We start from the raw sequence: 16,178 nt of genomic DNA, 5'->3' as shown, positions 1-16,178 counted from the left end.
ACTTCAGCGGCCTCTGTTCATTAGTTATCATGATGTAACACCAACCTAGCAACCAGACCTGTGGCTAACTCCCCTGCTGCTTCCACGCTCTCATTGGACAGGTTCCCGGGGGTCACGGCCCTGCGCTGGTCCCCCCGCCGCTCGGCCATCTGTCCTGGAGACGCCGCCATGATGCAGGCAGAGCCCACCGGGAACAGCTGCCGGCACCAACGGAGGCGGCTAACCAGAGCCAGGACCCGGCGGGAGGCGGCTTTAGCCGAGCCGCTTTTAGCTCGTTGGGCTCTGAAGCAGGCAGCCGCATCCTGTTCAGAGCGGACGGCCGAGCGGCGACTTTGATCTCAGAGATAATCTCAAAGTGTCAACGTTTGATGACAGTGATGTCACAGATGATTTTTTTTTATGATTCATAAAGTTCAGATGGTGGGAAAGGGAAATATGTGATATCAAAACAAACATGATCTGAAGAAGAGAAACAAATCTGACTTTATTCAGTGGTAAATATAGTGTGTATAACTGATCTTGGTAATGGTATAGTTGGGTATATGTCCACAAATATGTGGACATATATCTGAACATTACACCTCTATGTGATGGTGTAATATGTGTATTCTGCTTTCAGTCTTCCCACCAACTGTGGGATTCTGGGAAAGTCACAATGAATTTGGAACCAAGCAAGAGGCTCCTCGTCGCCTCGGATGATTTTCAGAAAGCTGACGAACTGAATGAATTTCACCTCAGGTCTGAGGCTCAGGATTTCACTCAGCACTTATTTCATGTGATTCTGGTGCCAGGTCTGTTGTGGACCGACACGAGGCCCAGTCACTCTTCTTTGGGGTAAATGCCAAAAAGTCTACAGGCCCAGACGGCGTCCTGCTTTTCTGCTGAGGGCGTGTGCAGCGGAGCTGACTCCAGCATGGCGTCCTATTTTCCAGCAGTCACTGGACCCGTGGACTGTCCCTGCCCTCTGGAAAAACACTGTCATTACACCAGTACCTAAGAGGCCCTGTCCACCTGACAGCAATGATTATAGGCCGACAGCTTTAACTTCAATTGTGATGAAATTCTTGGAAAAATACATGGTTTCCTCGCTCAGAACATAAAGCTATTGTTAAAAACTGACATTACCTCCAAAATGCTGACAGACAGAAGGACACTGATGAACGTCTAACAGCATCACCTGTGTGATGACCAGGCCTGTTCAGGTAAGGATACAGGTATGATAGCTGCTCTGGTACAGTTAAAATCTAGACTTGCTTCAGACTGCCATGGAGTTCATGGAGGGAAGACAGAACGGTTGGGCAATATGTTGTCTTCAGCTGTGCATATAAACTGATGACACTTGAATATATGTACATAAGAATGTGAGTATGTTATTTACCTGTCACCTGTGAAACAGAGAGTGACAGTGCAGCAGTGATGAAGTATCTTGTATCACGGTGCATTCTCCTTTTAACCTTCTACTATAGATGCTGCTGAACTGACAAGACATCAAAACATCTACAAAACAGAGCCCTAAATACTAAATGGAGATTTTAATGAACATCACCTATAGGTTACAATTGGTGACTGGTGATTGGACTGATAACGGATCAGTATCATCGTATCATGGCTGAAAATTGAATACATGCCTCTGTGGTTTTCTTTTTTTTTTTTGGCTCTGCAGGAAGGGCTTTTATATTTCAAGAGCTTTTATATTTCATGCCAATAAAGAAAACTCGGGCTGACAGAAAGGACAGTTTGACAGTTTATTCAAGCTGCAGTTTAAGAGCCAAGAAGCTCAAACTCTGAGGAGAATACAGAGCAGCTCACAGTGCTGAATATTCATGATTACAGCTACACACGTGTCTTCTAAAGCTACTATTTGTTAAAGGTTATATGTCAGCAAATAAACCAATAACTGAGGTACAGACACTTGAAGAAAATGTGAACAGTTCACTGTCAGATGACAGAAGCCTATTCTTTATTCAAGTCTCAGCATTCAGTCTCATCTGGGAGATAAGGACAGAGTTACTGTGTTGCTCATAAATAAGAAAGTCTACAGCTGATGAAAATAGCTAAAGTAAAAATATAGTCCTGATATCCAGACTTTGCTCACAAACATTATGTGAGACGTAAACTCATCTGATGTCATTAGCAAAATGAAGTTGAATAATTTCTGGTGCTTTCAGGAAAATATAAACCACTTAACACTTTCAAAACCCCCTCTGAAACAACAGCGACTAAACTTCACTCCTCTGCCTCTGAAATGGAAATAACAGGTATTAGCATCAAGCCGTTAACCATCACACAGGAACCTTCTTGCTGCATCCTAAAAGGTCCCTGACTTTTTACCAATGACTTTTGACTCCTCTGAACTTCCCAAAGGAACCCCGGACCAACCTCACAGACGTCTGGAAGTTCCTTATTGACACCTAGAACTTGATGACCCCTGTAACGTTCAGTGTTTTCTAGTGTTGCCCGAAAGAGACCTGAATCTTCCATTGTAACTCATGGACCTTCTTCAGTAACCCTGGAAACCTCTTCAACCTTTGTGACATCTCTGGTCTGTTTAGCAAAGAGCTTTACAGAAGGGGAAAAATGAAGATGGGCAATAGAACAGAAGGACGTGGCAATGACATGACTGTGAATACAAATAACCTCATCAGCTCGGTGATGAACATACATGCTTGGCACCTCTGTGGGGACGCCACGGTATTTTCCTTGAGTGTTCATGGTAACCCTGGGAAATCTCTAAGTGAGCCCGAAAATGCCAGTAACATCCCCAGTGACCCCTGAAACACTGTAAATGATGCCTATAAGCTTCTTCAAGACATAAAATACTTCAAGGAGCAGTTGGAACACATAAGTGACCCATAGAACCCTTCTAGTGTTTTCCATAACCCCCCCAAAACTCATTTGATTACCTTGCTGAGCCTTTTACTTAGTAAATTACACCTCAGATTTTCAAACATTCCTGAAGACCTTTAGAACTTCCTGGAAGACTCTTGACTTGGGAACATTGTAAACTACACGTCAGGACTCTGTGGAATATCCCTGGAACCTCTATGTGACTCCAAGAACCCTTGTAAGGTTCTGAACAAACCCCGGAACATTGTAAACTACACCCTGGAGAGACAGATCCCTGGAACTTCTGATTGACTCCTAGAACCCCTGCAATGTTCTCAATGACCCCTAGAACATTTTAAACTACACCTGGAACCTTCTCAATGACCCCGGGATATTACCACAAGGAAGTCCAGCAGATCTGAGTCTAATAGAAAAAAGAAACACTGGTTTGGTGTAGAGAGTATACACACACAAACACACACACTATCTATATCTCACTACAACACCGGCAAAATAATCCAATCATGGACACACCACAGTGTGTGTGTGTGTGTGTGTGCGTGTGCTGCAGCTCTCAGCATCCTTGCTGTTGTACATCAGTCGAAAGCTGGCCGAGCTCTGATTTAGTACTGCCAAATAAAAAACACACACACGCACAAACACACACTCCTCCTTGTGTAGTGTACAGCGGCCACCACAGATAAGCTCAAATAAACAACAGACCTGGAAAAATAAATTCACCTCCCTCCCTCTCTCTCTCCCTCTCTCCCCGGGGACAAGAGAGGACATCCAAAGAACACCGCCTGTTACTATAAAGCTTCTTGACATCACACACACTCACACACACACACACACCCTCACACACACTCAGCCATACAAATAAGAAACATAGAGGGAGGTATGGTTCCACAGGGAGGAATCACCTCTTCTATCGCTGCACACACTCCTTTTATCTACTGGTTAATGAGGAGCAGATACACACACACACTCAAGAAGCTACATACAGACACGCACACACGTCCTCAGGACTATGGTTTCGTCAGACCGTCTCTCAGCGAGTGTCCCACTTCCAAAACTATGGACCGCTGCTTACATCATTATGTAACGCCATGAGTGTGTGTGTTGTTCAGCCCAGAAAGCTTTTAACACTCAGCCTCTTTCCTCAGCATGAAACAGTGTGACACTACAGGATCTAATGAGTGTGTGCATGTAGAGAGAGTGAGTGTGTGTGAGTGTGTGTGTGTGTGTGTGTCCAACACATGCATCATGCATCTTTACTCAGTTAATGGGGCTTTTGCAAAGTAAGCAGTTGCCAAAACAGGAAATGGACAGTCCTGTGTTGATGCTGCAAATGCACACTGATCAGTCACAGAACCTGTGGACCAGTGGACCAGTGGACCCGAAACCTGTCTGAGAACTCTGTGTGGCACCATCAAACCAAATTAGTGATCTCTAGAAACTCCTCGGGGAACCATTAAACCTCTTCAAGGAATCAGAATATTGCCAGTTGACCGAAGAACTTCCTAAACTCCTAGGATCCACTGAACCTTCCCAACAAACTGAGACCCCTCCACTTATACTCCTCTTTACTGACCCAAAAAACCTTCTCAGTGAATGCTGAGTCCTCTGCAGTTACTTATGGATCATCTAAAGGACTCATGTTACCTCTCAGAAGCCCTTGGAACCACATCAGAAACTATTCAAATTCCCTTGGTCCCTCTCAGTAGCCTGTGCTGCATCTATGGAACAAGACTCTGGTAACCTACTTAAAAACCCCTGGAAACTCAAGAACCCTTTAACCTCTCACAGGGCAAATGCTGCTCACTGAACCCTGATGCCTCCTAAAGGACTCTTCCAGAGGAATCCTGAATGAACCCTTAACACAGTGACACTGAACTCTAGGAACTCCTCAATGAGCCAACAAACCAAATCAGTGAACCCTGAAACCTTTTAAATGACCCTTGTACTTCCTTAGAACGCAGAACCTTCTGGGTGAACACTTGGACGTCCTCAAGGAACCGCAGACTCTGACTGCTAACACCGCCTTTTAAACTCCCACAGATTCCATCCACCTGTGAGACCTCTTCAAAACATCCCGCCATCTCCTTAAAAAACATCTGGAACCCCCTTAAATAGCTCACTCATTGGCCTCTGACACTTTCCCAATGTTGTTTCACTCACATTTGTGTATTTGTAGTTTTATTTTTGATCACATTCGTATTTTAGTCCAATTATAGTTTCCGTGGTACCTGTTAGAGTAATATCGGCGTCTCTGTGATGAAGAGTTTATTTTTATAAACTGCTGGAAATATCTTAAGCTTTGGACACGGAGGCTTCACAAGTTTGAGAAAAAAACTAAAAATAATGTGTATGAGAGTTTCCAGAGAATATAGTTCTGTCCTGGGAGTTTCTGACAGGCTGGAGGAGAACCGCTGGCCCCCATCATCACCCACTAGAGAGAGGAAAAAGAGAAGAAGAACGGGGGACGGTGGAGGAGGAAAGAGGGAGGGGGGGTGAGAAAAGAAGGGAGTGAGGATCCCTGAGGAGGAGTGAGAGGAGTCAGAGAGCGGAGGCCTCTTGTGAAGAGGAGGGGGGGAGGAGGAGACAGATGGAGGCGATGCGCTTCACTGAGGAGAACACATGACCTCCTCGACTCCCTTTCTTTCCTCCTTCCATTGGATCTCCTCTTTCCTTTTCTCCTGCCCGAAAACTAAACTCTCTCATCAAATTCACATCAGTTATCAGTTTTTCATTCCCCATCATTCAAACGTTGACACGTTCTCACAGCCTTTAAGCCTGCTTTTCACAGATCCTACAAAAACCACTGAGAGTGTTGATTTGAAACGTCAGAATTTACATCCTCACGTTTAAAAAAGTTCTCACATATTTTTATGGTTTAAGGATTTGTTGAAGGTGATAACAAAACTATTTCCCACAAAAAAGTATTTGTAACAAATAAGCACAGTGCAGTCGTCATATGTCTCACCCACTCACAGACATATATACATGATTTCTATGTTTTTCTGAAACAGGATAATACGCTGTGAACCGACATCCAAAATACGACAGGATTCTTTTGAGCAGGGATCCAACAATGTTACGTTATGCTAATCAAAAGTGCATTTTAATTTTAATTGCTGTTCTGTGCCAAGTTTTACTCTTTACATTTATTCTACATTTCAGATCCATTTTCACTGCTGATGATAGTTTACAGGTACGTGTGACGAATCACTGAATCACTGAACTAAGAGTATTATAAGCATAAGTAACAGCAGCTGCAGGTGTGCAATAGTTTTAACAGATGCAAACTAAGGTTGAGTCTATGTCCATGGATTTCCAGAGGAGTGTTTGTTTCTGTTTGTGTGTACACTGAGTTTTCTGCACGCGGCATGTTCCACGTTACATATTTCTGTAACATGCGATCATGAAGCCATGATATTTATTTTACTTTAAATTAGTATGAATTCCCAGTGAGAGCGCACTCATCTAACCTGTGATACATGTTAGCAGGCGAGTAACTGCAGCATCAGAGGAGCTGACGTCACCGTGCACACTGAACATTTTCTGTTTTTACAGTTTTATCTGGAAGTCAAACTGGTGGCTGATTAAGAGCCAAGACAGAAAATCTCAACGTGTGTGTGTGTGTGTGTGTGTGTGTGTGTGTGTGTGTGTGTGTGTGTGTGTTGTGCAGCAATTACTTCAGCTCTCAGACTGATGCAATCAGCAGATAAATAGGCTGAGTGTGTGTGTGTGTATGTGTGTGTGTGTACAGTATGTTTGCATGTGGTTTCATCTGGGGAGATGAGAGCACCCCCCAACACACACACACACACACACACACACACACACACACACACACACACACACACACACACACACACTTCATAAATCAGCTTGTTATCCTGCACCCATCAGTGTCAGGCAGCAGATCTCTCTCTCTCTCTCTCTCTACATTATCTCCAGGTCTCTCTCCCATTTCCCACCTATCTCTTCACTTCTCTCTTTCCTTCCTCCCTCTCTCTATCACAGCTCTGTCTCTCCCTCTCTCACTACAAACACACACATGCAATCAAATCCTACAAACTACATCATCTCTCCTCCCCTCCCTCCATTTCTCACTCTGGGTTTGTTTTTTCTCCTCTTTCCATCCGTCCATCACAGACAGGAAGTGGGATGCATTAGCAGAGTGAAGACAGGCTGATGGAATTAACGTCCATTATCTGACCATTTACAGGACGGCGAGCAGGATGAAAGAGGGAGGAGGAGGAGGAGAACTGAAATGATAGAGATCTCGCCACATCAAGCTTCCTTTCTGCTCTCGGCTCTGGAGAGCAGACCACAGTCTCTGTGTGGGCAGTTTGGGCTCAGAGAGACAGAGGCTGTGCAGCAGAGGCAGGATGAGCAAACAGCAAACAGCTGGGTGTGATGGGATGAGATACCTGCCACATCCCTTATCATCCCTCTCTCTAAAAGATAAGTGTGGCGGTTTTTTTATTTATTTCACTGACGAGTCCACCAACAACGCGTTTGTCCATCTCTGGACACCTTCTGACTGACTCACTGTTTCCTACTGAAGATGCAAATCTTCAGAAACACCTCACAAATATAAAGTTTCGTTTTTTAAATACTTCTTTTGAAAAAGTAAACTTTTAAAACAACTGATCGCTGTAGTTTTGAAACCAAACAAACTGGAGGAAATGGTGCATTTGATGGCCTCAGTTTTTATCTGAGGATTAATGCACATTTCACACTCCAGTGACTATGTGGAGCAGCAGGACGTCGTCTGTGGGAGTGAAAATAAATAAAATTGTAATAAAGTTTTTGGACAACAATAGAGCTCCATGGCAAAGAGGAATGAGACATAGCAGGCTTCTGACACACACAATACTTGGCAGAATATATTCATCACTGATGAAAATGTACTGACTGTATAAATCAACCTTAAACCGCTGAGCTTTAATTTCGAAGTTGAGGACATTTTAATGTCCTTCTAAATGACTTCTTCAGTTCTAAATGTCGTCCTCATCAACTCGGGGGCCTGGCATCTTTGCTAGAAACTATTTTGAAGTTCAGCAAAATGCCATCAGTCTCAGTTTACTGTGGCAGCACCTTCGCCACAGTTCCTCTTCTTCCTTATCTCAGAAATACTTGAGCACGATGACACAACGATAAGTTGTTGGAGGCACAAAACAGAGAACGAAAATCTAGTGAAAGCGCTTCAGATCATCCACGCAGCTGCCATCCATCTCCATTTTCAAGCTCTAATGTAAAAATATTGCAGAAAGCATTTCTAATCAAAGTAAAGAGTTCTTCAGGCTCTGGTATTAAACTGTGCCGTGTCACATGTCATGAGCATCCAGCTCGGATCTGGATTATGTCCAGATTATATTACTATATGTGGATAATCCACCTATAAAAGCAGGTGGAAAAGCAACCAAGATGCATTAAGAACAGACTGAAATCCCTCAAACCGCTTCAGCAGACACATTCTGGACACGTGTTGCTATTTAAGTGCAAATGCATCCATCTCCACATATAACAACCACGTCCCAAAGTGTAACGTGACATGATGTCTCTTTGGGCTCCGGCCAAAAACTACTCGGCTCTAAATCATCGCCACAATCACAAGAGTGGAGGACACGTTTGACACGGCTGTAAACTGCTGTCGAGACGCTGTAACTCTGAGGAGACGACCTGCCCCTGAGAATAAGAGAAGAAATGATAAAGACTGCAGGTTTGGAAGCAGCTCCCGTAAAAACCCGGCAAAAAGATAAGAAGCTGGTTTTCAGATGTTGAATTGAATTTTAGTCTGACTAATTGGAGATACATCAGCCATAGAGAATGTGTCCGTTTGTTCCTGTGGCTCTTCATCAGTCTGACTGAGGCACTTGAGATCTGACTGATCAACAATCAGTCACACAGCTGAATGATCGATACAGTCTGCGGCACAGGAAAACACGAGGAAACAACTGAACAGTCTGCGAAAGAGACAGAACAAACGGCTAAACCCGCAAACCTGAACCGAGCTGAGTCACTGCTTCAAAAAACCTGATTAGAAAAACATGTGCTGCTGTGCCAGTTACTTATAATTATTGCTTGATTAACCATTTAATATTGAAGTCAAATTAAAGCCAGCTGCATATACAGAAGTCTGTAGAGTGATCACGAAAAAAAAGGCAAAAAAGAAGACATTTTTAAATACATACTAAAATCAGGGGGATTTTGAATGGGGTTTGGTTGGAACTTAATGTGATTAGATACACTATATACACTCACAGGGGCCATTTTTCTGCTTTGATTGCTTTGAAGTTTTAATACCTTAGGAACATTTTCCTGATAATTCCACACTTAACATTTAAACACGGGTTTTAGCTTTAATAGATTATTTTTACACTGTAGTGTTGATACTTTTACTTCAGTGAAACGTCAGAATACTTTCCTGCACCACTGTGAAAACAGTGCTTGTCTTATTGTGGCAATAAAGGTTTGGGTTTTGAATCAAACCGAGAGAGTAAAGTGCATCTGTGGTGGTGTGTTAATCCTCAGAAGACCAGTCGTAATCTGTTGACCTCTCTGCTGGCACAGTGAGTGCACACACACACCAACACACACACCCACACACACACACAGACACACACAGACACACACACACACACACACACACACACACACACACACACACACACACACACACACACACACACACACACACACACACTCTTCCTTGGGAAGATACCTGCAGCTAAAACATGTTTGACCATCAAAGTGGAAGATTGTACAACACCCTCACACTGCAACACACACACAACATAACCCTGACCTCATTCCACTGTGTGCGTGGAGATACAGCCACTTACACACTCTCCTGCTCTATATCGCTATCTAACAGACACACACACACACACACACACACTGGGTGGCAGTAGCCTGTAGGCGTGCGAGCAGCTGTGAATAATTGTGTTTACAGATGGCATACGTACGACCTGTGGGTTGAGAGAGAGAGAAAGAGAGAGTTGGACTTCTCGCCCTCACAAAAGAAGACAGGGATGACATTTAAACTGAACCTCTCTCTCCCTTCCTCCCCTCTCTCTCTCTCTCTCTTTCTCCACTTTCTATTTTTGCCAGTTTCAACTATTTCACTTCGGTTGGCTTAATTGCCATAAGTGGTAACGAGGCGTTAACAGTCAAAGCAGAACAATGAGCAGTGGCATTAATAAAAAAAGACGCTGAAGTGTTCAGATGTGTGTCTAATTAATCACTTGGCTCAAGAAAGTAAGTAAATGAAGTACTTTATTTATACCAATGGGAAAATGAGCTTTAAGAGTAAAACAATAAAAAACCAACAGCTACTGTATCACGGTCTGATCTCTGTATCATAGGTGTAAGGCAGTGTGTGAAATCTGTATGAGAATCAGAGGGACAGGCTACCTCTGCATCTCAGCGGGCCTGTGACAGCACACACTCTGTAAACAACTGTACAACAACAACACACAGGTATGTGCCTTCAAAACGAAAAGCACAAATGTCACTGAAATTATTTCACAACTAAAAGTAGGAGTAGTTGAAGCGTCATTGGTCCTTTCTGTTGATTATTTTTGTTTGTTTCCTAATTTGGATCTGGGCTTGTTTATGTTTTTGGGCTGTAAAGACTTGAATGAAGCTTTTGAAATATGCAGCAGAAAAGCTAACGTCAAGATAACAACATACTAACAAGATGTGTGAACACTGGTCACTGCCGAACTGGGCTATGATATATCTAAAAACACGCGTGCCCTTTTTCACAACGTCCACACACAGTGGTGTGTAAATGTGAACAGTGTTATGAAAACAACACAGTGGCACAGATTTCCAGTAAAGAGAGACTAGTAAAAGTCAATGTGCTAATGTTATGATAATACATGCTAACAAGATGTGGACACTGGGCTCCAGTTAGGTTGTTGACATGCTGACATTATGATAACAATGCACTAACACAATTTCTTAGTTAGAGTAAATACGTTTGTTTTCCCGGCTCCCAGTCTGTCCTCTGTTAACTTGCACCAAAACTATTAGGTTAAAATCAGCACACTGATGCTGAGCACACTGTTGTATCTGCTACACAACTTCAGACACATCAACAGCAGAGAGAGAAAAAAAAAAAAAGCATTTCTGTGTCTCATCTTCAAACTCTGGTAAATCTGTGGTCATGCAGCCTCGTTAGCATCCTTCACACCTTCCAGCAACATAAAGTTAGCAAACATTCACCATTCAGTTTCAGAGTCTTTGTAACAAAACAGACAAAACTGTAAAAAATAAAGCATGTTAGCAAAATGCAAAGGCGTTAAAACGTAAAGCAGAAAACGTGTGAGCGTGTGTGTGTCTGTCTGTGTGTGAGCGTGTGTGTGTGTGTGTGAGCGTGTGTGAGCGTGTGTGTGCGCGCTCAGACAGTCAGATGAATCTGTTCGGTGATGTAGCATCATTAGCGTATCTCACAGCCTTTCGTATCTGCTAACGGGCTACAGCTAACTGGCTAAGACTGCTACCATACCCGCAAACCTGTTAGCATCATAAATCCAATCTATCTGCTTTCCTGCAAGTGATAAACACGTACCGACATATAATATATCAGCAAGCTAACGTGATGACAGGCTGGCAGAATGCTAACTGCTGAAGACAGAGGAAATGTATTGTGTTAGCGTGCTCCCTGCTAGCCCTCCTCTGTGGATCTATAAGTGGAGCTGATGGAAGGGTGGGCTCAGTATGATTTACATAATTGGGATGTTAATTTGTTAAGCCGTGGGAGTTGATTATGTTGCATATTGATTGTGTTGTGCTGCTGTGAGGTCACACACCTCTTTAACGAAGGTATACACAGCGCAGGGAATTGTGGGAATCTGATTAAAAATACGAGGTTAACATTCCTGCTGACGTGCCACATTTTGACACTTGGTGCAAGGTGTGTGTGTGTGTGTGTGTGTAATGAAAACAGTGTTGATGTGTGAGAAAGTCTGCAGTGTTTATGTGGTTTTGAGTGTGCGAATGTGTTTGTGTGTGTGTCTGCTCCCCTCGAGGCTGATGGATGGATGGAGGAGGTGGAAAGAGGACGAGAGGGAGGGGAAACTCCACCTGGTCTTACCGTTCTCCGGGTGCTCCATCTCGCCGATGCTACCGTCGGGTGTGGTCCGCTCGTAGTGGTCCTCCGGCAGCGCCAGCGGGCCGATCCGCGGCCCCGACGATGACTTGGAGCTGGGGGTCTCCGACTCCTCCAGGCCGCTGTCGTAGTAGCTGTGCTGGGACGCATCCTGCAGATCCTGAGCCTGGTTGGCTGTGGAGAAGGTCACTCGGCGGTGGGGGAGCTGTGGTTGGCAGAGGGAAAGACAGACAGAGGGAAAGGGGCAGGATTAGTTTTAAGGTTTCGATTTAACATGTGAGATGGTTTGAAGCAGTTTGAACGATTAAAGACATCGAGCAGAGGCCAGACTGTAAAAATAACTCAGAGGAAGTCGTTCCTTTCATCAGCGTGCTCGGTTCTCACACTGGTTTGAGTTTTCACTTAGATTCAGTCAGCTTTCATCTCATTACAGTTCTCATCTGATTTCATCTCATCACTGCCTTCATCTCATCTCATCTCATCTCATCTCATGTGACAGCAAAGGCAGCGAGGAAGAAGACTGATATCTAGCAAACAAGGATGGAAACAAAGCTGGATTTAAAATACAAAACAAAACAAAAAAAACGTTTTATGAAACAAACTCGACAGACTCGACGGAGGATATACACAGTCCATTTTGGTGAGTAAGACTGAATGTAAACATAACTTTTGTTTGTTTATGAGAAAACCCCAGAGAAACCCTTTAAGTTTTCATTTCAACAACAACAAAAAAGAAATATTGTTTCTTCAGGATCAAAGAACAAAACTGACAAAAAAAAAAAAATCTGACAAAATGTAAAAACATCAAAAGATAAAACATCTGAAGTGTGTGGGAGCATGAACACCTGCGACACAAGCTCTCAATATTTTACTTAAAACAAGATGAACATAAACAGGACATATACATGAAAACATAAACAAATAAACAATTATCAAATTCAAATAAGGGCCGCCCTGTTGATTAAAGGCCCCGGGGACCTTTGGTACTCCGTCTCCCTTCCTTCTTGGACATGTCGTGAAACACGTTGGTTTTAATAAAACCACACACACTTTACTAAACACACACTTTACTGAACACACACTTTACTGAACACACACTTCTCTGCTTCATTTACTGTGTGTTTCTGGGGGTGGAGGGTTGACATCTGACCTGTGTGTTTGATGGTTTTGTAACTGAAATACAATTATCCTCCAGACGCCACACACACACACACACACACACACACCTACACACACACACACACTCACACACACACACACACACACACACACACACACAACCTCAAACACACATAGTGCAAACACATTAAGTTCTGCCAAACAAATGGTGTCCTAATTCAAAAGCACACAGTGTGCAGTCGAACATCTCAATCACACACACACACCTGACCGGCCGGCCCAGGCTGATAGCAGCATCCCTGGCTCAGCAGATACCCCGTCACCATGGTAACTGGGTGCTGTCAGTACCCTGAACCAGTACCAGTACAACCAGCAGATCAGAGCTCACCACACAGAAGCAGACTGGGTTTAAAACCTTTATCTCCACTTGTCTAAGCAGCTTTTCTGCAGCAGCTGAAAGGTTCGCTGCTTTGCTGTAGGCTCAACAAAACCAGCAACCAACTGGTCACAGGTCTGATTCTGAGGCTGCCCGATCACCTCTGATCACACTAACCAAACCAAATATCTTACTCTCTGTTTCTGATCACGTCTATTCGAAAGCGCCTGGAATATTTGGCTAAATTGCTTAAAAATCGGTGTAACTCTCCTGCCTGAGGGTGTAAACAGCCAGAATTAATGTCGCAGTGATGGAAAACGTACAAATCTCAAACCACAGTGGAGCTGTCCTTCAAACTGTGTGGACACAATGTGCTGTCAAGGCATCAAAAGCCTGGATCCCTGGTGCTTTAGGCAGCAGGCGACTCTCCAGGTAAACGCATTCAATTGCTCAGCAGATCTGAGCTCTCGCACTTCCTGTGTTTATTCTCAGGAGAGTCCCTGAGACGAGAGGTGCACAGAGAGGTCGCGGTTTGTGTTAACTGCATTTGCATGAAACCAGAGTAATTATGTAATGGAAGCAATCAAATTTACATTCTCCGTTTCACTACATCCGTTTTTGTTCACTCTGAATCTCCTGGTTCTGATTTAGAGCCTGAGTCCGTTTCTCCGTAAAATGAAGTTGGGTTTGTTTTGTTTCTGGTTATTAAATAGTTGTGACCTAACTTTTACGTCATGTCTCTCCATGTCCAATAAAGGTTCAGCTGAATCAGATGTAAAAGACCCTGAGAAGAGGGGTCAGATGTTTGTGTTGAGGAACACATGGACGATAATTTGGAAGATAACTTTTCTTAAAAAAACATGTTGATAAACAGTGGAGGACACGTCCAGGCGAGACGTGGTCTAACTTTCATATTCTAATGATTTTTACACCTTCACGTCATGAGGGAAAGTTAATGAAGAGTCATTTGACGTTGCAGTATTTTCTGGGTTTATGCGCCGTGATGCATAATCTCTGTGCAGTAAAATTCAAGTCTCATATTGTCATAAATTGAAATTATATCACTTTGCATTGATTTGGTAATTTTGCAGGTCAGGAGACATTAAGATGTCTTGATTAAATCTGGACTAAATGTGGTTTAAAATATGTTTTCAGACCTCTGGGTTACATTTAACACATATCATTAGCATTTAAATGACTGTATTTCAGTTTGGAGTCAGACTCACATTAAACATATTCATTTAAATGTTGTAGAAACATGTTTGTCACTGTTTTCCGGGATCGGCTGAATAAAAACATGGAAAATATTGGGCAGCGATGTAAAGAAGACGTGATTTGTCGAACTGAAACATGCAAACACAACAGTTTGTTTGTTTTAAAGGAGACCGATCTGCTTTTCAGTTTGATCCTCTCAGGATTCCCGATGCAAATAAGACAGAACACGTTCACGAAGAAAAGGCTGGTATTAATAACTGCTTCCTGCTCCCAGCCTGCTCTGCTGTTTGCTGTGTGAGCATTAGGAAATAAATCACATCTATATATACATGAAGAGAGAAATGAAGCGGATCAAATCGTCTCGATCCCTCTCCTGCCTGTCACCTCCAGCACATCCAAACACACACACACACACACACACACACACACACACACTCTGCAAAATCCCTGTTTTTTTTTTTTTTATTTGCCTTTTTCATGCTCGTGTGTCTGTTTATGTGTGTTTGTTTGCTGGAAATAGAAGTGCCATCTCAGCAGGTTGCACCATGGGAAAGTGGAGCAGATCAGAGGGGACAAATATAAAGACCAACCGGCATCTAGAACAACCTCCACCTCAGCCTCCGCCCAGCCACCCGCCACCATCTCGTGCCCATTCAGGGCGTCCTTGTGTTCCAGATCGCGGCCACATGGAGGACAAAATGGCCGCCATGCGCCTGACCGGGCGCTCTGGTGTTCCTCGCTGCCCTATTTTCCTTCTAATGTCAACCCTGAACCTCAGAGAGGCAGCAGGCCTCCACGACTGGACGAACTCCTCCACTGCAGCTGGAGCAGATGCTTCAGAGGTGAAACTCTGCACAGCGTCAGCGGTCACTGATTTAAAAGGTGAGAAACAGACCAAGGGATAAAAAGGCCTGATCCAAAATACTGCACATGTATGTCTTTTGAAGAGAGACAACAACACTGGCAGCAACGCGATGTCCACTGGACGACAGCGTCTTTTACATGAATTTACCGTCCGTATCTTTCTGTGTCCACCCACAGGAGGCTTCAAGTGGTTACAGCACAAAACCTTAAAAAGCACAGCGTCTCCCCGTCTTAAAACCAGTCCGTCAATCCAGCAGTGTCGATAAATCCTTTAAAACCTTTACGTCCAAATTCTAACAATCCAGAATATTCCATCGGATTCAATTTGAGTGGATCCTGTTTAATTTCACATTTTATTTTGAGGAAGTTTTATTGTTATCATTGTTATTTATATTTATCATCATGTCTCTTACTGCTGTGTCTTTTGACCTTCCAAACACATACAGAGGCCATGAGTGTGTTCTCTGAACAGACTGTGATGGTGATGAAGGTCAATAATTAAGAATTCAAGGAAAAGCAGCTCATCACGCCTCCTTCCTCTGCAGCAAACTGTTAATGCTGCACTTTGACTGAAGTTTCTGATCGTTTCTCCACTGAAGAATATTCAGTCATCTGCAGGCAAAATGCACATATGCACTTTTATGTAAA

The 16,178-nt window shown here is 43.4% G+C and overlaps 1 protein-coding gene across 1 annotated transcript in view; it reads right to left on the bottom strand.

Moving 5' to 3' along the window:
* The window catches only part of LOC121188221 (protocadherin-1-like), a 157,504-nt gene that overhangs the window by 61,769 nt on the left and 79,557 nt on the right, over positions 1–16,178 (bottom strand). The window contains exon 4 of the mRNA XM_041047855.1: positions 11,942–12,161. Within this exon, the coding sequence (XP_040903789.1) occupies positions 11,942–12,161 (220 nt within the window). The remainder of the gene's footprint in view (positions 1–11,941; positions 12,162–16,178) is intronic.

Source organism: Toxotes jaculatrix, chromosome 10 (genome assembly GCF_017976425.1).
Source record: "Toxotes jaculatrix isolate fToxJac2 chromosome 10, fToxJac2.pri, whole genome shotgun sequence".
In the NCBI taxonomy this organism is placed as follows: Eukaryota; Metazoa; Chordata; class Actinopteri; family Toxotidae; genus Toxotes; species Toxotes jaculatrix.
Note: the sequence above shows the minus strand (reverse complement) of the source record. Positions and strands in the feature narration are given on the sequence as shown.